The following is a 21,783-nucleotide window of genomic DNA, read 5'->3' on the forward strand; positions in this document are numbered from 1 at the left end:
CTTTGAGGAGGAGCAGCTGGTAGTGGGACTTCTTGGTGATGTCCGAGATGTTAGGAGAGAAAGAGAGTGTGGCGTTGAAGATGACACCAAGGTTTTTTGCCTCGCAGGAAGGCAAAGGAAGGGGGCCCAAGGTGGTCTGCTATAGTGAGAGAGGAAACACAGTGGCAAGGGTCCCAATGAGAAGGATCTCTGTCTTACTGGCATTAAGGCAGAGATTGTTGGAGGCGCACCAATCCTGAATCGTGGATAGACAGTCAGGAATGAGCAAGAGAGGAGAGGCGGATGAGGGAAGCCTGAAGGAAAGCTGAGTCATCCGCACAACACTGAAAGTTAGAGGATAAGGTAGAGATCAGGGAGGCCAAAGTGGCCAAGTAGAGGTTGAAAAACCAGCGTGAGAGGATAGAGCCCTGGGGAATGCCACAGGTAGAGAGAGGTGGCGGAGACAATGGGACCACGATCGACCTGGGAGCGGAGTGGCGGTCCAAGTGGAAGTAGGTCACTCACTCTAGGGTCTGATCTGTGATGCCCAGGTTCTCACAGAGTCGATTGATCAGGATGGCGATGTTGACCCTGTCGAAAGCAGAGGAAAGATGAAGGATGAGAATAGAAGGAATGCTGGAATCAAGGTTAGAGAGCAGCACAGGTGTTAAGGAGAGCAGTTTCCATGCCTCTGGTAGCTCTGAAGCCAGACTGATGGTCATGGAGACAACCAACAGATTCAGTGTGGAGAGTAAGCTGGGAGATGGCAAGCTTTTCCAAGAGTTTGCTCAGGAAAGGTGGAGAATGAGCGATAGTTTTCCAGCAGGTAGGATCAGCAGACTGCTTCTTGAGGAGTGGGTGCACAAGGGAGTGCTCAAAGGGAGAGGGAACATTGCAGTGGCGAAAGAGTGATTACAGAAATCGGCCAAGGCTGGAGCGAGGGTGTCAATATGGGCTTTGATGGTTCTGGAGGAGCAGCGGAGCACCTGTTTGGACGACACTTTCATAGATCGGACTTGTCTAGAAACCTCGTCAGGTGTTGTCAGAGAGAAAGAGGAAAAAGGAGGAGGAGAGAAGAGATGGCCAAAATGGGCCGAGAGAGGAAGAGGACATAGAGGACAGGATGTCCTGAGATTTAGCAGAGAAATGAGAGGCCAGAGCTGTACAGAGGCCATGGGAGGGAACAGAAGAGGTATAGACCACAACAGGATTGACCAGTTCCTTGCAGATTTTAAAGAGTTTGGCCGTGCTGTTCGAGGCCATGGAGACACATGCTTTATTGTGTGCTCTCTTCTTGATGAGTGTTATTGCTTTGACTGGCATTTTGCTGAAAACAGTCTAGGTATGTCTAAATGTGGCCTGGCATTCTGTACTATAATGTTATTACGTGTTTACACTGGTCTACATTGTGCAGCCAGTTGGAAGCATTAATGTTCCTGTGCACTGTTGGTGACTTGCATGTATTGGATTGTGTTACCCTACAAAACAATTGCAAACACTCTGGCTTTATAGCCAATTTATCTCAGAAAGTGTGCTGTATATTGCATTAAAACACATATTTATATCTTTTTCCTAGTGCAGTGTGCGGCATGCCCCTTCAGCAGCACGTTCATGCGTATTGTGCAAGCGTGACAGTCTAGGCCGGCCCAGAGTGTGGCGCAACCCGTGATTTGTTGCCGAGTTGGGGGGCCCCCTCAGCATGGCTCGCAGGGGGGCCCCCACATTTTGTGTTACGCCACTGAGTAGGAATGCAGGCTTCATAAAACATGTTGCGAGAGAAAGAGCGAAATAAGAAAGGAGGTTTTCTGCAAAATGCAGCCAGGTCCACATCACAGGGAACGGAAAAGAGATAATGCTAGGCCACATGTTAAAATGGGGAGAGTCACCTGAGGTTGTGAGGAGAAAAGAGGTAAACATTGAGCAATTGTAAGGGATGCAGTGGGAAGGTCCTCTTTCGGTGTACGCATAGAAGGAATGTTAAAGTGGATAGTACTAAATGTAATAGAGGTAGCATGAAGGGGGAGATGTGAGAGGGTTCTACAAAAACATGAGAAAACAATCTGTTCCTTGCATCCCTGGATCAATCAAATACCACAGCTTATTCATTATATTGTTTAACAAAACATGACTTTATTTTTTAGGAAGTTCTTTTATGCGCTACATGCATTCATTGTCACTTTAGAGCCTTAGTAGTTTGTAAACAGATGCATTTAAGTTACTTAATTGTATTATGGCTCCCCGTTCTGCTTTCTCAATGAAGGATGTAGTCATATAACTACAGACATTTTCATGTACAGCCTGATCTACTGCCGTTCTTGTGGCTACAGCCTACAGGTTGGTGTACTGGAGTATGTTGATATCTAAATATAGTCTTAGTGTTGTTAGGGTGAGATAATACGATGATAGGCTCCATTTCTTTTACCTTTTTCCAACTAGTGAAAAACCATCATATTCAACAGAGGCACAAGTGGAGGTGCCGGATTGCAGTGCAGATGCAGAATTTTGGAAAACAACGACAGAAGTGATTCCTGAACACAGGCTAACTGAATGGGACACATTGGAAACAGCATTATTCAAATACCAGTAAGTATACTGAGGAGTCTGACCATATTTTTTTACCATTCGCAAAGTAATTAAATAGCTTAAATTGCCAAGGCTTTTTGGCAGTTTCTGAAAGCGGACAGAAAGCTTTTACAATTTACTAAAAATGGCTGTTCCTTATTAATGAGAGCATAATTATTCTTAGGCTATAGTCCCCTTTTTAGTTTGGACTATTAGGTGTTGCTTGCGTTCAATACTCCAGTGTATTCATTGTTTTCTATCCCATGTTTCCTCCCTGTTGCCCTGTGGGTGCTACTTTGAAACACAATTTACTTGCTGTACACGCGCCTAACAAATGCACAATAAATAAATAAATAAATTCATGTGTACATAGGGAAAAGGGCTTCTGCCAAGCGGCACACATGAATGACATTTGCTAATCCCTATGGCTAATCCCACCCATTCCTGCCCATTTTGGGAACTCTTTGAGCTCTGAGCTCTTCCATGGAGGCAGCCATCTTGGATGATTGTCTCTAAGGAAGCCCTCTGGAAACAAGCTGAAACTAGTGTCCATCTTTGAATGGGAAAGATACCATGCATCTTCTAAATAAAATGATAAGTTTTCAGGCAAGTACTGCATTTTTTCCATTTATATATATAGAGCAGATTTCAAATATATGTCATACCATTTTCCCAGTATTGTTGTCTTTGTTGTCTACTTTGCTGTGTCTATTTATGACTCTGTGTGCACATTAATAAAACCCATATTTTTTAAATATTATGATGATTGTATAATGGTGCATGGGATTGCAGAGATGAGTATTTGCTGGTTTGGAAGTCAAGTTTATCGTCTTGTGTTGGGCGCTATATTGTTTAGAAACTGCCATGAGAACGTCATCGAGTTGCAACATAGAAAAGGGGTTGTCTTGTAACCTCTCGGCCATCTTAGAGAGTATGTACCAAACATGCATTTTGACAATAGATTGACGGAACAGCCTTTAACAAATTCTACAATCCCAGTTTTAATAAAATAAAGACATATCTTAATGTATTTCTATTCTCAAGGCGAATTACAGACATACAAATTGAAACTGTAAGTCATTCTACAATGTCTGTGAAGTAACAGCAGTAGTATACACGTTGTTCTGTAACTTGTGATTACAAGCTGATAGATTTTTTTAATGGAACGCTTTCCATTGCAAGTAAACAAGGTGATTTGACTGTGCGCACATAGCAAATGGCACTCACAAGATGAAATGCTGTCTTGGCCCAGAAGCACTTATCGGTAGCACAGTTCTCTCTGCACTGAGATGTCCTGGAAAAGTCACATTAGGACTGAGCTCCAAAGGAGGGACAGAAATCAGAAAGAGGGCTACAAAGGACTGCTGGAGACATGTAACGCCCCCTCATTTACCGTAATATGGCGCTGACTGGGGAATACTGGGAAATTAGGAGTTGCTTGAGACATAAGATTATTTATGTATTATAGGGGCAGGCTGCCCTCATAATATGACTATACTGAAGCAAGTTGGAATCAAGGCACTGCTGGAAAAGTGAAGCCCTCATCCTTAGGCAGGTGACGGAGGTATAGGAATATCGGGGGATATTAGAGACGTTAACCAACTGTTTCAGAGTACTGAAATGAATTGTGCTAATCATATATTCTGATTGGAATGCTGCTCCTTGAGCCTGCCCATCACCTGATTCACCTTCCTTCCTCTTACATGTACTTATTCATTTTGTGGGGGTTATTAATTTCGGGGATCGCTGCGGTTTGTACTGGCTCTGAAACTCACTTGTTGCATGCATTCTGTGAGTAGGAAGGGAGGGTGCAGAAGGGGGGGTGCAGGGAATGGGGGTGAGGAACAAAAAGCCAGAGCTGCCTGTTGTCAACACACGCCTGCCTACTTAACGCACAGTCTGTGAAGGCCATCAAGAGACTATGTTTCTCTCCAGTTTGCCTTTTTGGATGCCCATAGCGGCTGCTGGTTGCCAGAAGGAATGGCAGAGGCACGGCACCTGCATATAGAGAACTTTGATGCTCCAAAATGTGGAAATATGACAAAAAGGTGCGATGTGCTTTGCTTGCCAGGTTGTCATTAATAGTATAGTTGCCAGGTGGTCTGTTAGACATCTGGAGCCGGATCTATCATTTCAATGAAACACAGTTTGCATTATGGGACTCGTTAATGTTAATGTTAAAGGTATTTATATAGCGCACCGTCACCAACAGAGTTGGTCCCCAGGCGCTCTGGCGGATCTGTACACAAGAAGGAGGGCGGCTACAGTTAGTCGGTTGGGGGGTGAGTAGGAGAGTGGGAGAAGTGGTGTGCTGTTGGCGGCTTCAGTTCAGTATACACTGTGTGCTGAGCTTTTGGTGCAAGTATCGGACTGGGCGAGACCTCGAGTGCTGTGGGTGCTGTTTATGTGTTGTTTGTTTGTTTGTTGTTGATTTGTGGTGACTGTATTGCACTACAAATCTTAAAATGCAAATTGATGCCAGTTAAAATCCAGGGCCAGCTCATGGGGTCACGTATGAGGCTGCTTGGCAGGTGAGGTATATGTCTTAATTTGATGCTATTTTGTGACAGCAACTGGCTGTACTAACATTGCTCTATTGCTGCACACCGGTTGCAAATTTGACTTGTGTTGTTTTTTAGGTTTAAAGGCTATAACTATAGTTAATACCAGTTTTTAAATTCTCCCCATAATATCCAGTGACTTCTTTCCTGGCCCTTATGCCCATACAAACAGACCCATAATCATAACTCAAAACCTTGCTTACTTATGCAAAATAAGCATTCATAGCACACATACATCGGTCTTTCTTTGTCGTGAAACACGTTTGTGTGCGGATTTGTAAGCCTGCATGATAAATCGGTACTGGCACTTGTTATTCATCTCACCAACAGGGCAAGGATTGGCTGGGCATGCTTCCATTTCTTACCCGTAGTCTTTATTACTCCTACTCCTCCTCGGCACAGTACTTACATATTAGGTACCTACCTCCAATCTAGGACCCCTCTTTTTAAGCCCCTAGTCTTCCCTAGGGTTATAAACCCCAGAATCCCACAGTTACCCATCAGACTATGGGCCCTTTCATCCACCCATGGATGGTAGAGGCAGGACATAAGTAGTGTGTCGAGGAAGATCAGACCTAAGAGTAATGAAGATTACCGCTATGTAATTAACACATTATCTCTACACTGCTCTTCCTGTCCCTCAGTGCTGCTTTACTCACGTATGATGCGTACTAAAGCTATTGATGTAAGGGGACTATGGATAAGATCTGCCTCTGCTCCACCATTCACCACTGTTTCCTTGACACCTTTTTCTGACATGCCTCCAAATAAACCCATCACTTCTGCAATGCCACATATTGCTTGCATGGTATTCTCCGCTAATATGAACCCCCCTCACAGCTACGTTTGGCCCAATTCTGCAGGCTCAGCCCTTCAGTTTCAATGCGCCCATTTCCAGGTGTTGCTCTGAAAACTCTCCCCATGGATATCAAAACACTGGGATGTGCCTGCTCACCACTAATGTAAAGAGGTAAGCAATATCTTAAACATATAAGCAAATAAAGTATTTGACAAAAATATCAGGGCTGCCAATAACTAAGGTCCAAAAGAGCAAAGGGCCTAGATAGACACATTACAATTGAGGTCACACTATATATCTAGTGTGGCAATTGTTTCATCCAATCCATACATCCCGAGAAAGGCTTATTGAGACAATAAGATGCCAATGCTAAGAATGTATTTACTCGAACGATAATGTGGGCAAATAACAATTCACCAAAAAGGTTCGAAATCTTATGAATACAATTCTTGAAGTATGTAATAAAGTCTTAATAACAACAGCTGTTATTGTGACTTGCACAAACGGTGGCTTGGCTGCAACCCCTAAGCCTTAAACCACTGTATATCAGTAGTTTTGATGATTATATGATATGATGATATGTCATTTATAACGTGCCTGTACACAAGTGTGTCTAGGCGTGACAAGACAAGGGGGGAAGACAGAGGGAGGACAAAACAAACGATCTTACTAGGCCTGGTGTCATTCAGATCGTGCAAATGCGACAGCGCAAAAGTGCAGGGGGAAGTGAGAGGGAAGGGGAAGTGCAATCAGAGCAGCAATTCTCTGAGTGAGTGCAGCCAGGGCAGTGCGGCTCTGGGTCAGTGCAAGGAGGCAGGGAGCTGTAGAGGTTTCAGTAATAGCCCCCAAGTGCGCGGTAGGCTTAGAGGTAGTGCAGGGGAGACTAATCATGGAGGACCCTAGTACCCAGTGAGGCTCTGAGGGGACCAGGCAATCAGTCAGCACAGCAGGCAGGTATGTCAGCAGGGGAGGGAGAGAGAGAAAGCAGAGGAGAAAGGGAAGGTCTTGAGCAGCTTTCAGAACTTCAGGTGGTCTGGCTCAAGATTGAGAGGGACAGAGAGGCCATTCCAGAGGGAGACACCTGCAGAGGAGAAAGATCTACCCGCCACTGTCTGCCTGGAGAAGCGTCTGACCCGCAGAGAGTTGGAGGTAGCTGAGCAAAGGGCTCAGAAAGAAGGTATTTCGGAAGACAGAGTTGGATATAGTGTGGCCTCAGCCCCAGAAAGCGTTGTGGACAATGCAGAGAGCCAGTGGAGATATTTCTGTGCTGGAGAGATACCGTCCCTAGGCTTGAGGCCAAGGATAAGTCTTTCAGTCTTGTTCTGGATTAGTTAAAGAGGGCAGAGAGTAGAGGAAGGCAGATTGAGAAAGAGGCTGTTGCAGTAGTCCAGCATAGAAAGAACCAGAAAGAACCCAGAAGCTCACTGTCTGGAGACAGTGAGCTTCTGGGCCTTCTTGGCAAGGTCTGTGGTGTGAGGAGAGAAGGAGAGAGTGGATTCGAAGATGACACCAAGGTTTTTTGCCTCACAGGAAGGTGAAGGAAAGAGTGAGAGAGGGAAAGCAGGAGCAGGGTCCCAATGAGAAGGATCTCTGTCTTGCTGGCATTAAGGCAGAGATCGTTGGAGGCGCGCCAGTCCTGAATCACAGAAGACTAGAGAAGGGTGACCCTGAAAGAGAGCTGAGTGTCATCTGTATAACATTGAAAGTTAGAGGAGAAGGTAGAGTGCAGGTGGGCAAAGGGGCCAAGTAGGCATTGAAGAGCTAGCGTGAGAGGATAGAGCCCTGGGGACCACCACATGGGGCGAGAGAGGTGGTGGAGAAAAAGAACCCAAGTTGGACCTGGGAGGGCTGGTCCAGGAGGAAGAAGGTCCACTCCAGGGCCTGATCCGTGATGCCCAGGTTCTCGCAGTGTCGATTGATCAGGATGGCGTGATTGACATGGTCAAAAGCAGAGGAAAGGTCAAGGGGGATGAGGCCAGAAGAAAGGCTGGAATCAAGATTATAGAGTAGATCTTCACAGGTGTTCAGGAGAGCAGTTTCCATGCCTCTGGCTGCTCTGAAGCTAGACTGATGGTCATGGAGACAACCAACAGATTTGGTGTGGAGTGTAAGCTGGGAGATGGCCAGCTTTTCCACCAGAAGTTTGCCCAGGAAAGGAATGATAGAGATCCGTTGATAGTTTTCCAGACAGGTAGGGTCGGCAGATGGAGAGAGGGGACGGATCCAGTGGCGACAGAATGATTGCAGAAATCTGCCTAGGCTGGAGCGAGGGTGTCAGTGTGGTCCTTGATGGTTCTGGAGGAGCAGGAGAGCACCTGTTTGGATGACACTTTCAAGGATCAGACTTGAGAGAAAGAGGAGAAAGGAGGAGAGAGGGGATGCAGCTAGAGGGGGGCCGGAAGAGGGAGAGGAAGAGGAGAGCGAGGACAGGATGTCTTGGGTGAAGTGGGAAGCCAGAGCCATACAGAGGACCGGGCAGGGAACAGGAAAGGTAGAGACTGCAGAAGGATTGGCCAGCTCCTTGAAGATTTTAAAGAGTTTGGACGTGTTGTTAGAGGACACAGAGACACAGGCTTGAATGTGGACTCTCCTCTTGACAGATCAGAGAGTCTGTATTTACTTTGCAGCAAATGGCAGGCCAGCTTGTCATAGGATGCGCCCAAAGCCCCCACTTCCTCTCAGCCACCCTGCACTTGCGTTTCAGGGCAGCGAGGTGTGTTTTGTGGCCATCGTCATTCACTTTTTAGTGTGGGTACAAGGTATCACTTGCGACACCTAAAAGCCAAAATGATTGCATTAGAGTACAGATAGGCAGGACTGGCATATGAGGCGGGACAGAGATCCTGTAGGTGGTGTTCGGTTATTTTCCCACCCATTGACTTCCTATGGACATGCTAATTCCATTCCCATTCAGCTCCTGCCACTCCCCGCCCACAACACCTCCTCATGGGAACTCTTTGAACTTGCTTTAATAAAGCTTTACCATCAAACGTTGCACTCCAAGTGCTTGTCAGTGTTTTTTCAAAGCACTCTTCTAAGAGTTAATTGGATTGAAAACCCACTACTGGTGTAATAAAAATGTCATAACCATGTCTGTCTTCAGCTACTCGATTTATAAGCACTCTGCGTGTCCTTCACTGAAGACCTTTTTCAAAACAAACTAAAACTGTTGGCATTGCCAATGCTTGTTGTGAATTGCTAGTACATTTTTAAAAGAGAACGTCAAATCCTTGAAGCACAGGAGGTGATATGATATGATATGTGATAGGTTATTTATAACGCGCTTAAAACCCACAGGTTTCTAAGCGAGGACCCGGGGATCGAACCTGTGGTGTTCCATGTCTACTTGCTTCCAAGGTGATACGTTGCCCCTGGGCTATCCTCCCGAGAGGTGCACTGTGTAGATCCATCTTGGTATCAAAGATGGAGAGTAGACTTGCATTGTTTTCCTTTGCACCAACAGTTTTGCATACCTGGTAATCCTGCCCATCCTACACAGTGGGTTCCAAAACTCAGTGATCCTTTCTGTCTTCCCTCCCTAACCTCTAGAGCAGAGATCTGCATCTTCTGGCTCTTCCTATGCTTTTGACTAGAACTACTATGATCAATCAACTATGCTAGCAAGGGCTGATGGGAATTGTAGTCCAAATCATCCAGAAACCAAAGTTTGAAGACTCCTGCTTTAGATGTGTGCTTGGCAGACTGGCCCTCATCCTCACTGCCATACTGTCACTACTGCTAATAAATTACCAACTAATAGTGTTTCTGACCAGTACCTTATGAGCCTGTAAAACAACTTCAAGAGAAAATGCTGACAAGAAACATGACATCTGGGAAGAGAGGTGGAGCTTGAAAGATGCCACAGAGTGTTACACCATATGCAGAGGCGGGCAATGTTAGAGAGAATAAATGAAGAACTGGGTTTGCTAACCTGAGTGAGCGGGTAGAGGTTCTTCATTATGTCCGATACTGGGGAAGTCAGCAACAGCCAGGAGGGTTAGAGGAAAATCCAACTGCATGAACATTGAGACGCAGAGTCAAGCCATGCATGCAGCTGTGCTAGAAGGAAGGAGAAAGCAGTCTAGGGGGATACATGACAAGACCGAACCAGAGCTAAGGGACACGTAGTTGCGGGTATAGCGGACACAGAGTGGGCTGCATAATGAGGCTCATGCTGGGTGAGGAGTTGAAGCTGGACTGCAAAGTTAGAGGCCCTTCAGAGACAGAACATGTACAGAGGAAACCAAAAGAGGGAAATAGACAATATGCATCCCAGGGCTGCAGAACGAAGAACCCAGAGAATCTGGTCCAGTGTGAAATGATGAGTGAGGAAAGTAGAGAACTGACAGGAGAAGGTAAGTCAAGTCCAACTACCTCTCAGTTGTAAGTCATGCCGTTCGGAAACTGAAAGACAATTGCCTTGTGACGAGAGAAGTCCAATTTCCTAGGTTTAACGTGAAGTAAATCTTGGAGTTCAGAAACAGAAAAACAATTGCATTATGGGGAGGGGGACCCCAGCAATCTGGTATTACAGAAGGAATGGCCATGTGGTGTGGAAACCCATTTCTCTTAATGGAGTCTTATGTGAGTTTCCCTTTTTTACTTCTTTTTCTTGTGCCCAAAAGCAGGGGAAGACACCCTTTGCATCCTTTTCTATATGCCTAACGTCAACTCAAGATCTATCTATTTGCATTAAAAAACAAGAGCAACATTTGTTAAAAATGTGACCAGTTTACATTCAACCAAAGCACATAAACCCCTCTGTCAGCGAGGTTGTGCAGGCTGAAAGGAGGAAGTTGACGTCCTATTGCATTAGGAGAAGCAAAGATGATCTTCCCCGAATCCTTGAAGGCGGTGAAGCAAATTCTGAAATGAGGAAAGACAAAGACAGACAGTGGAAATTATCAAGCAGATAACCAACACATCTAAGAGAGAGGTTGTGCACAGCAGGTCGAGGAACCCAAATAGCATCTGAAGTGTACGAATTGAAGTCTAAATTCTTGTACATTGAAGAGAGAAGATTATTATGACAAGAAATTGGGGAACTACTGTAGAGTAAAAGCGAACAGCAAAGCTCAGATCCCAGAAGAACCACACAGTAAATTGAACCAACTAAATAAACCAAGCAAAAAAAAAGAGGAGACTCTTACCAGAAAGTATAACTACTGTGAACAATCACCAAGCCAGCGAAACACTCCAAGACCAAGGCCACTGTCAAATATTTAAAGAAACTATAACCACTGTGGACAAACGCTAAGCTAGCCAATACTCCAAACCAAGTGACCATGACATTTTAAAATATCTAAAATATACTTTTGGTCTAACGTCTTCATTTACGAATACTAGATCTGATTGGCACCAGTCTTACTATTAAATCTGCTACTAATCATAATGTTACTACTGTCCCCATCATTGGAACTTCATTATTTATCATTACATATGTACATACATACATACGTACATCTTATTGCACAATAGAGATTCTGGAACTTTGTGTGTAACAAGAGAACACTCTGTGAAACTAAGTCATTTAAATGTAAACCCTTGTTTATCCTTACTTTCCTCATTTTTAATACTTAACCCAGAATAATAAGAGATCAACAAACAGAGTATTGTTTCTGGAATGCATTTATTCTTTTGGACCAAACGTAGCAGGTACATGTGGAAATTAATGTAAATGTCTCTTTACACAAAGGAGACAATTGTCACTTATAAAAGCAATCTTCATAGAGCTCCCACAATGTACTGCAATTACAGTTTCACTTTAATGAATACTATAATGTTGTGTGAGGCAACGCCTTAGCACAGGCTATGATTTTAGCTACTTTTCTTCTCATGGATTGTTTTTGTATTTCTCTGGTAATTCCACTTCACTGAATTCTTATTTCATAGTGGAAGGTTTGCTGAGAAACTCTTGTTTCTTTGTTAGACAACACCTTCTTCTATCTCTTCTGCCTGATCTTCCTTTTCTTTAACAATACCTGCTCTGGTTAACAAGTCACTAAATAGAAACATAAAACAGGACAAGCATGAGGTGTTTGTGGACTATAAATAGAAGAGAGTGACATTGCTCTGTGTGTCAGAGATTCACCCATTAGAGACTCTGCGTGCTGCCTTGTCCAAGACCATTCATTCCGCTTAGGCCTGCCTCACCAGCTGAATCTAGCAGTCATGATTGGTCTGAATGTTCTTTTTTGGTGTCCTGCAGAACAAGCTTCTCCCCACCTTTTTAATATATACACTTTAATAAGTGTATGGATGGCAGAATGTAACCTGAGCATATCCACTTTGGTCGTACATTTCTTTGCAAAATGTGAGACTCGCCAGAACAAAATTCTACACTACCCATGGTCTTTTTTGTTCCAGAAATCATAGATATAGATTTGAATGCCTTCAATTCTCTAGCCAGAAAACACCCAATGAGAGGAAAACTCAGTTTGAGATTCTGTTTGTCAAATGTGTTCATAGTTACTCCTTTGTCCAATCCCCTTTCCTCCATATGTATGAGATATCCTCCATTTTGGGGACATAACCGGAGCATCATGAAAAGCATCCTTCTTGTATAGAAGAAATAATACCAGGATGAATCCTTTGCCACACCCTGAGCAGCATTTTCCTCTCACACGTGTGCCCAAACATCAGTTGTTTATTAGCGTGGATGCGGCAGAGTATCAAAGAGCAGCTGCAAGTTTCTGTCTTTGTGCCTAAAACTTTTTTTCTTTATCCAACACTTTTTAAGCCCTGTACATTCGTGTTCAAGAGATGTATTTCATGTGAAGGGCTCTTCGACCTCTAGGACCCACACTCTATTTGTGTCTTGCGTGTGTTGTGCTGTTCCTTCTTGTGACACTCTCTTTAAGCAGGCTCATTAAATGGGAAGAACTCTGCCAGATCCCAGCTTGCCTGACTAGCAGGCGTTGATGCACCCCACAGCCCCCCACTGAGGGTTCTGTCTGCAACCACTTGATTCTCAACTTCACAGTAAACCTACCATGAGGGGAAAGAGGAAGTGTGCAAAATAACAAATGCCAGTTCCAGATTTGCTCGAGTCCATTCACTTAGCTTCTTCAACTGGATATCTGAAAAACAGGCACAATTCTAGTTAGCCTAATTCCTACTGTCATAGTTGTATATTCTTTAATCCACTGTGCAGTTTGAGGGAGAAGTATGATGGCTTCTTCCCGTTCTTCCCACGTCCCTCTTAACATGTCTAGGACATCTCTTGGATCGCGTCTATAGTGGATGTCGAATGGGGAGAACCTCAGGGAAGCTTGGGGAGCCTTCCTGGTGGCCAATAATGCCCACGGCCTCTACCAATTTCTTCAAAGCACTTTTTAAGGTCTTATTGAAATGTTCAACTAACCCGTCAGTCTGGGGGTGATAGACGGAGACCCTCAAAGTTTTAATTTGTAGAATCACACGCATTTGAGAAGTGCATGATAAGTGCTGTTGGCTGTCCTGCTGCGTCCTGCTGCTCTCCTCCACATCTTTGACAAGTAATCTTTGAGAGGAGAACAAGGAAGACCACCCATTTTCCCACAAGCCCCTATAAAACACTGTCTCACGTGCATTTGTGCGCACGGATTTGAGAAGTGCATGATACGTGCTGTTGGGTGTCCTGCTCTGTCCTGCTGCTCTCCTCCACGTCTTTGTCACAATATCTTTGAGAGGAGAACAAGGAAGCCCCGGACATTTTCCCAAAAGCCCGTATAAAGCACTGGCTCATGTGCATTGGCGTGCGCGCTTTGAGAAGTGCATGATAAGTGCTGTTGGCTGTCCTGCTGCTCTCCTCCACGTCTTTGTAAAGATATCTTTGGTATGGACTCTTAGGTGGATTTTCATGAACTGCCTTCAACAATATTACTCCTGCTTGTACCCACACCATTTAGCAATATCATTTGGCTAAAAATATCCTTTTATTTCTATTTTAGAGAGGAGAACAAGGAAGCCCCTCCCATTTTCCCACAAGCCCCTATAAAGCACTGGCTCGCATTCATTTGCGCGCATGCTTTTGAGAAGGGCATAATAAGTACTTTTGGCTGTTTGCTGGCTTGTGGGTGAGATGGAGATCCCGAATGTATATGTTTGTTTTGTGTTAAATATTGGATCTTGCATTGTGAAAGTTTTCATCCATCTGCATTTACTTCATGACTCATATATCTGCCGCCTATACTTTAACATCGGGCATGCCTCCAATAAAAACTGGCAACGCATTTTTAAATGAATTGGAAATCACTCCTAAACGAACAACGCGCACAGTGAAATTACTGAAAAATGGGAACTTAGTTAACCGAGCGCACTCAATTTCTCTGACAACTGACATCTGCAAATTTTGCTCTACTTCTATCACAGACCTATAATCATCCCAACAGTCCTGAGCTTGGAACCTCTTACCGCAAATGAAGTAAACGAACAAAGAGAAACCTGTGCGTTGCAGAACGTTGATCTCTGCACGCCTCTTGACCTGGGACTTTTCGTTGTTCATCGTCATATTGTTAGTTTTGACATAAATAGCGCAGCTATCTAGCCGTCTCTGCAGACCTATTTGAGTCTTATCCATTATGACAAGGTCGTCGGCATAGATCAGCCATGGAGAAGAATAAGGAGCAGCAAGTTGACATTCGTGCCTACCCGCTTGACAAACCCAGTTTGTCAGGAGTCCCCTCTCTGGGACAGTTTCATCCAAGTGGTTAAATTCTTAAGCAGCATTTCTGCAAAAAGCTTCCCCAAGGGGTCTAATAAGGCAATGGGTCTGTAATTTGTTGGCAGTGATCTCTCACCTTGTTTGTGGATGGGAATCTTTGAGTGGTACAAGCTGCCCCAAGAGATTCTGTTTGAGTTCAATAATTGGTTGACTTACTTTCCTGAAGGCGGGTTCTGCAAATAGAGTCAAAAAGTACGGCTGCCACGTTGCTTCGAATAGCTCTGAAATTAGCATTGTTGCCTGATTTGATTTCCCGTTTAAGAGGGACCATAATATTGCAGAATTACGGTTCCTTAGCGCTCGGAGCATATGTTCAGTGTCAAGTTGATACCGGACCTATTTGGACATCAATAAACAGTTTTTATATTTTTGGTTGATCTTTCTTCTCTTAATCCCCCGGTGGTCTGCGGGTAGCTGGAGCGTTTCCTTTAGCTCATTCCGCTTCTGCTTTCTCTTTGCAACAAGATCATGGTGGTATGTATGATTAAAATTGGCATTCATCGATGGGGGGATCCTCTTCACACGTCTAAATGGAGTGAGAGTCATATCGTAATCCAATAGTGTTGGGCCACTTCCCAAATTTATGAGAAATGTTATTCGAGTAGGATTGTGCATTTTGTGTATTAATCCACAATCTGGTAAAACCATTATCTAATCCCAGGGGGGGGGTAGCATGATCAGCAGTCTTCTTTCTTGTTCAGTGTTCCAGGAGAGTTTTAAGATCTTATGATCACTTTTCAAGGTTTTCGTAATTTGGAGCGAGTCTAAGTCAGGTAGTGAGACCGAAGTGAATATTTAATCCAGTAATGCTTCCGACGGTCCTTTCTGCCAGGTCGGGGTAGGAGAGATATCACCTTGCAGCTGCCCATTGATGGGTACGATACAGTGGAATTTCAACTCTTTTAGCCAAACAATCGCCTTCAAAGGGAGGTCTTTTTCCATTACCAAAGAAATTGTTGAAAACTTTCAGATTAATCCTCAGACATATAGTGATCATGATCTTCTGTTACTAACCTGGGCAGGGGCAACATCACTTCATTCCCTGAATGATCACAGCGTCAAAGATATTGCAGTATCGAATGCTAAAAATAGAATCAAGTGGACACACCGCACCTATTGCAGAAGCTCAATATGCAGCTCACATACCCTTCAAATATTCTTTGGCTTCAGACAATTTATTCAGAGGGCTTGTACGTCGCGGCAATACAGATATTCAAAACCAAGCGGGTTGGACTTACCTTTTCACATACTTATCATCTTCATGTGTATGATAAGGAACTTGTAATTAGAAGAACAGACTATGGATGCTTCAATTCATGCCTTGAGCAGGTTACTCCTAGAGATAAAGAACATGAAGCTAAACTCAGCCAAATGCAGATATAAAAACTGGATCAGATCTAGAAAAGCTCAAATGCTACAGAACGATGCTCAGGACATGTTAAGAGCCCTTACATCCAAAAGCTTGGCTCTGATATGGGGCTTATCAAACAATGTAACTAATAGCAGCCAGATGTCTATCCGAATAAATGCAGTGTCACAGGAAGCCCTGGAAAACCTTTTAAAAACGACATACGCAGGAATCCCCGTGACTAACCACCCTGAAGGAATTATCTAGAACAGGCATCGCAACATCAACTTTGATGTCAAGAATATAGTCCTCCAAATACGTAGACTAAGCACATTGAGGGCACCAGGCCCTGATGGACTTTCAAACGCAACTCTAAACTTGCACCCAGAAGCATGGGGCGAGATATTATTCACCATCTTTAATCAAGTCGTCTGCTCCCGCCAGATCCTACCCTCTTGGCAAAAATCAGTTATAGTGCCTATATACAAGAAAGGAGATCATCAAGATCATAGTAACTATAGACCAGTGGCACTTTTAGGCATTCCTGGAAAGCTATTTGCTAGATTGGTGCTAAGAGAATTTAATCAATGGACCAGTGTAGCAAATCTGCAGGATCCTAATCAAACAGGTTTTATGCCAGGTCTGGCAAAGGCTGCAAATCTCCAGACATTGCATTTCATCAAATTGCACGAAGCACAGATGAAACAAGCAGTGGACCTGCCTTTTATAGACTTCCAGGCAGCATTTGACTCAATAGCGAGAGATTTACTGAGTAAAAACTATTAAAAGCAGATTGTCCAATCCACCTGCAACACTGGATACATCAATTCCATTCAAACACACTTGTTCAGATTCGTCTTGCATTAGATGGTACATTATCTGCCCCAATCACCACCTATAGGGGGTTGAAGCAGGGATGAATTTTGGCATCAGCCCTTTTCAATGTTTTCATTTCGGACATAAAGCACTGACTTAATAATATTCTCTCAGACTCCCCTAAACTCCGCTCCGACTCAATCCCCTGGTTGTTTTATGCCGACGACCTTTTGTTGTTGGCTAAAACTCCCAGGGGTCTTCAATTGTTGCTCTTCCAGTTAGTAACCAATGTTGAAATGAACATGCTAAAGATAAACCAGTCTAAATCTAAAGTTCTAATACTTGGGAAGAAACAAGGTACGAAGAGAACCACATTCAAATGGCAACTAGAGGGGAAAATACTGCAAGTCGTTGATGAATAAACACCAACAACCACATGTCAGACCAGCCTTACCTCCAAGACATGCAGAGCAAAATGAAAACAGTGACTGCACAAGCTTGCATACTACTAGCAAAATATGAGACGTTTTCCTTATTACAAGTGCTCATCTTCTATAAACAGAAGGTGGTACCGACCATCATCTATGGTGCTGAAACTAGGACATTGCGCTCAGAAAGTTTCTGGCTACGCTTAGAGGCTTGTTTCTGGAAACACATATTAAATCTCCCTCAGAGTGTTTCAATGTGTGCCTTGAGACATGAACTAGGGCTATTTTCCATGAATATACTATATATGTGGAGAATGTGTTTAGTTTAGTTTGTTTATTTGTTGAGCGCGCCAAGCCATGGCCATCTGGTCGCTATACTTCCAAGTTCCAATATATATACAACATGGCATACAATATACATCACAGGAATTATGAACATAAGAGTTACACTCATTCTATAGAAAGTGTCTACTACCTCAGAAGGAAGGGACATTGATGAACTCGCTATCCACATATATAAATACTACACCGCATAAGATAATGAATGCATGGAAGGCGAAAGTACAAGATATCATGAGTATGACTGATATTAGTGAAGAACTGCTAAAAACGGACCCAGTCAAAGCTAAAAGGAAAATGTGGCAAATGGACTGGATAAACACAAGGGAACGATGTATTACATGAATGTTGCTCCAAGAACATACTATTTTGCCCAAAAAACGGAATGGTTGGACTGCGATCTTGCTAAATTTCCAGCTCCTAAATATAGAGATTGATACTTGAGATTCAGGTTAAACTTGTGGCATCCTAAAGACGTATTAGCACAGTGTAAAATCTTGATTAAGGAAAAAACATCTGTAGATTGTGTAAGAAATTTGACCAACCAGAGACCATCAGGCATTTACTTACTGGCTGTGTGAACTTGGTAACAAAGCACCAAATGTATGTTTAACATTTTTTGGGGGATAACTATATGTTGACACCTGAAATACTGTGTAGTCTCCTTTTCAATTCCCAACAAATGTCTCTGAAACTAGCAATTGTAAATTACATGGATTCCCTAAAACTGAAGGCGAAATTCAAGGTTCCTGAAAACGAGAGGTTCAGATACACCCAACCTAGGCACTGGCTCTCAAACAGGAGCATGAAGAATCTGGGAAGCAGAGACCTAACAGCCCTGGAACAGACCCTCACATCGCCCCCCCTAAGGGCAAGATCGCCACCCTCTATAAGATCCTAGACAGAGCCGACCCAACTCACAAGGAACCATACATGCTCAAATGGGAGAGAGACATTGGGAAACCCATTGAGCCGGAGAATGGGACCAGATCTGGACTAGAGCAAATAGAAGCTCAAAATGTGTGTCCAATAAGGAGGGGGCATTCAAGGTATGCTACAGGTGGTACCGAACCCCTGAATCTCTCAATAAATGCAACCCGGCGATCCCATCAACGTGCTGGAGAGGCTGCCTGGACAAAGGCACATTATACCATCTGCTCTGGACATGCCCCAAGGCGACGCAATTTTGGAAAGCAGTATTAGAACAAATCAATAGGATCACGGGATTAGCAATCCTATGGGACCCAGGGATCGTACTGCTCGGAGCAAGCGGCGAGGGCCAATTCCCTCGATCAGGCCACAGAGCAGAACTTTGCTCCCACCTGCTGACTGCGGCCAAGATTTCAGTGGCAAGGCTCTGGAAAAACCCAGAGGGACCGTCGGTCCAAATGTGGTGGACTAAATGTTGGGACATAATAGCGGCGGAAAAAATCACTGCCCTCAGGTTTGGGAACAGAGACAAATTCTTCCATACTTGGTCTCCCTTCTTGGATTACGCACAAACATACCCTGGCCTGGCCCGACAGCCGCCCTCCCTACGCTGGATGGATAAATATGACTGAAATGAAACACAGAAGAGCAGCCGGGTACACCCAGCTGGGCAGGTCAGCCCCTGCTAGCAAAATAGAGTCGGAACAGAGATAGCCTTGAACTAAGGGATGCCTTCTCCCCTCCTCCAGCAGGTTCCTGAAGCAAGATCCACCTCCAGGAGTTCGGATTCCGACGAGGGGCACCGAGAGGTTCACCCCCACAAAACTTCGACCTCCCCATGCAGCTAGACCTTCCTCACTGACCTACTGTTATTGTTTATGTTTTATGTCTGTTTTGTTGATTTGTGTTCTTAAGCGAGTCTGTACCGATTGAAATACCTTAATTGCACATGACATAATGTACAACTTGCTTGTTTCAAAAACCAATAAAAACATGTTTGGAAAAAAAACAACTGATATAGACCAATTCAAAGTGTTCAAAAGGAATGAATAAAGATTGTTTGACATCTCTTATGAAACCAAAGGTTTAGGCAAAGAATCCCCATGTCAAGTCCTGCAATGGGTATGCGTAGAGAATGCTGCTTAAGAATGATGAGCGTGTAGTCATAGGCAGTAGCATAAGTGTTGTGTGACAAATAATTTAGATTTATAATTCATTTCTTTGACTTTGAGAGTGTTATTGGTAATCCTTATCCCTAGCAATTCAGAGAATAGGAACTTCCCCAGGCCAAGACGGTGGAAGGGGTCCTGGGAGATATAAAGGATATGAATGGAACAGTCTAACATTCTAAACTGCCTTTCATTGAACACTGTTCGACCTGTTTAGTTAGGCTCCAATAAAAAGGGCCTAAAACCTTACTTGGTGAAAAGATGTTCTCGGGAGAAGGAGGAGCTGTTTTCATGGAGCAGGAACAAAAGGAGAAAACTGGCAGGAGCGGTGTCTTGGAAAAGCTAACTCTAGATTAATTAACAAAGTTATACCTTTAGTCTTCTAAGTAAATTAAGAAGAGTTGGTCTCCTAGAGGTCAGCGTCTATGGAACAATATCCTAAATGTATAATATATTAGTGTTATTTAAAAACTGTTGTTACGACGCACATTACAAATTGTAATTTTTCGGCTCCTTTCTTAACAAGACTTTTAGAGGAAAGTACCTCAGCTCAGTTTGTTACATCTTCGGTACTCCAGCAACCTGGCTGCTCGTGTTTACAGAGTCTCGCACCACCGTAGACACGCCAGAACTCTTGCTTGGGATAAATGTAAGTAATTCAAAGGAAGCGGTTCTGAGAACAGTACTTCAGACGCGGGCAGCGCAGTGAACATTAGCTGTGATTTAGGCGTGGGTAGCACAGTGACAGTTTATGTGACTCTAAAGACATTTAGACAAGAAGATAAGGCACAGGAGCACGTTGACGCTTGCCAGCATTTTATATATAAACTTTTCAAGACACTTTTTCTGCAAACTGCAAACAAAAGGAGCTATAATACCATTCCATGTGTGAAACCATTGTATTAAGAGTGTAAACACATATTTATAAAAAAAACCTCACTCTATTTTGTGGGTTTAAGGGAACTGAGCACATTAGAGGAGTCAATCTACAACAGTTGGACCCTTTGTTTTTAGGGCAAACCTGAAGCATAACTTCCCACACTGTGAATCCCAAATGTCCTCTGGGCTGGCAGAAGAAGAACCTCAGGTAATAAATGTATCTTGTTGAGAAAATTGTGAGATTTAGGGAAGTGATAAGAACATGTTGACTTGATTTATAACGCACACAGGACAGACTCAAACGTATAATGGCGCAGCTGGAATCACTGATTGAAAGACAAGAGAAGTGTGCACACAAAAAGTCCCTTAAAGATTATGAACAGAAAAGAGCTCTCCATCTCACTTATTTAAACAGGAAGGCCTTGAAGGCCTTTTGAAACTGATAAACTGTATCGGAGGCTCTAATCTCTTTCGGGATGCCATTCCACAGCCTGGGGCCAAAGACTACAAACTGTTTGTCTCTCCTAGAGACTGATACTGACGACTGAACAGTCAGCAACAGCTGGTCCTTTGATCATTTCGTCCTCATTGGCTGATGACGACAAATTGTATTGCTCAAATACTCCGGGGCTGGGCCATTTAGGCATTTAAAGATCAGACACGCTACCTTAAATTTGATGCAATCTTCCACTGTCCGTCCAGTGTAAGGTTCAGAGGAGATGGGTACATGCGCTGATCTACCTAAACGGCCAACCAGTCTAACGGCCGCATTCTGGGCTTTGCTTTTTGGAGCCTGTACAGGTGCTTGGCCGGAATGCCCATCAATAGGCTATTACAAAAGTCCAGATGGGCACTTGTCATGGCACCCACCCCCATCGCATGATCCTCCCCTGGGATAAATGGCAAAACTTGCTGTAGCGTTCGCAACGAGTACAAAATAGCCTGCACTTTAATGCCAACCTGCGCTTCCCTTTCCGAAGTTGTCTTCCCAAAAGCAGCTCAAGTTTTTGATCTTAGAGGCAAACGTCAGTTCTACACCGAGAATACTAGAGACTAAATATTCCTTGGCAGTCATGATAAAATCCTTGAGTCCAAACAATGCAAACTCCATTTTGGATGCATTCAGTTGGAGCTGGGTTTAGGACTTCCATTCACTTACTTCTTCGAGGCACTGCTCCACCTTAAGGAAGGTATCCTCAATGTTTCCAGTTTTAATGAAGATCTGCCTATCGTCAGCATAGGAATCATAATTCACCCATGGCTCTTCAA

General features: G+C 43.8%; 1 protein-coding gene across 1 annotated transcript in view; it reads left to right on the forward strand.

Moving 5' to 3' along the window:
- Positions 1–21,783, forward strand: part of DRC1 (dynein regulatory complex subunit 1) — a 742,360-nt gene that overhangs the window by 660,339 nt on the left and 60,238 nt on the right. Inside the window, exon 15 of the mRNA XM_069605601.1 lies at positions 2,416–2,562. Coding sequence (XP_069461702.1) covers positions 2,416–2,562 — 147 coding nt within the window. The remainder of the gene's footprint in view (positions 1–2,415; positions 2,563–21,783) is intronic.

Source organism: Ambystoma mexicanum, chromosome 4p, assembly GCF_040938575.1.
Source record: "Ambystoma mexicanum isolate Mex_15411 chromosome 4p, UKY_AmexF1_1, whole genome shotgun sequence".
Taxonomy (NCBI): Eukaryota; Metazoa; Chordata; class Amphibia; order Caudata; family Ambystomatidae; genus Ambystoma; species Ambystoma mexicanum.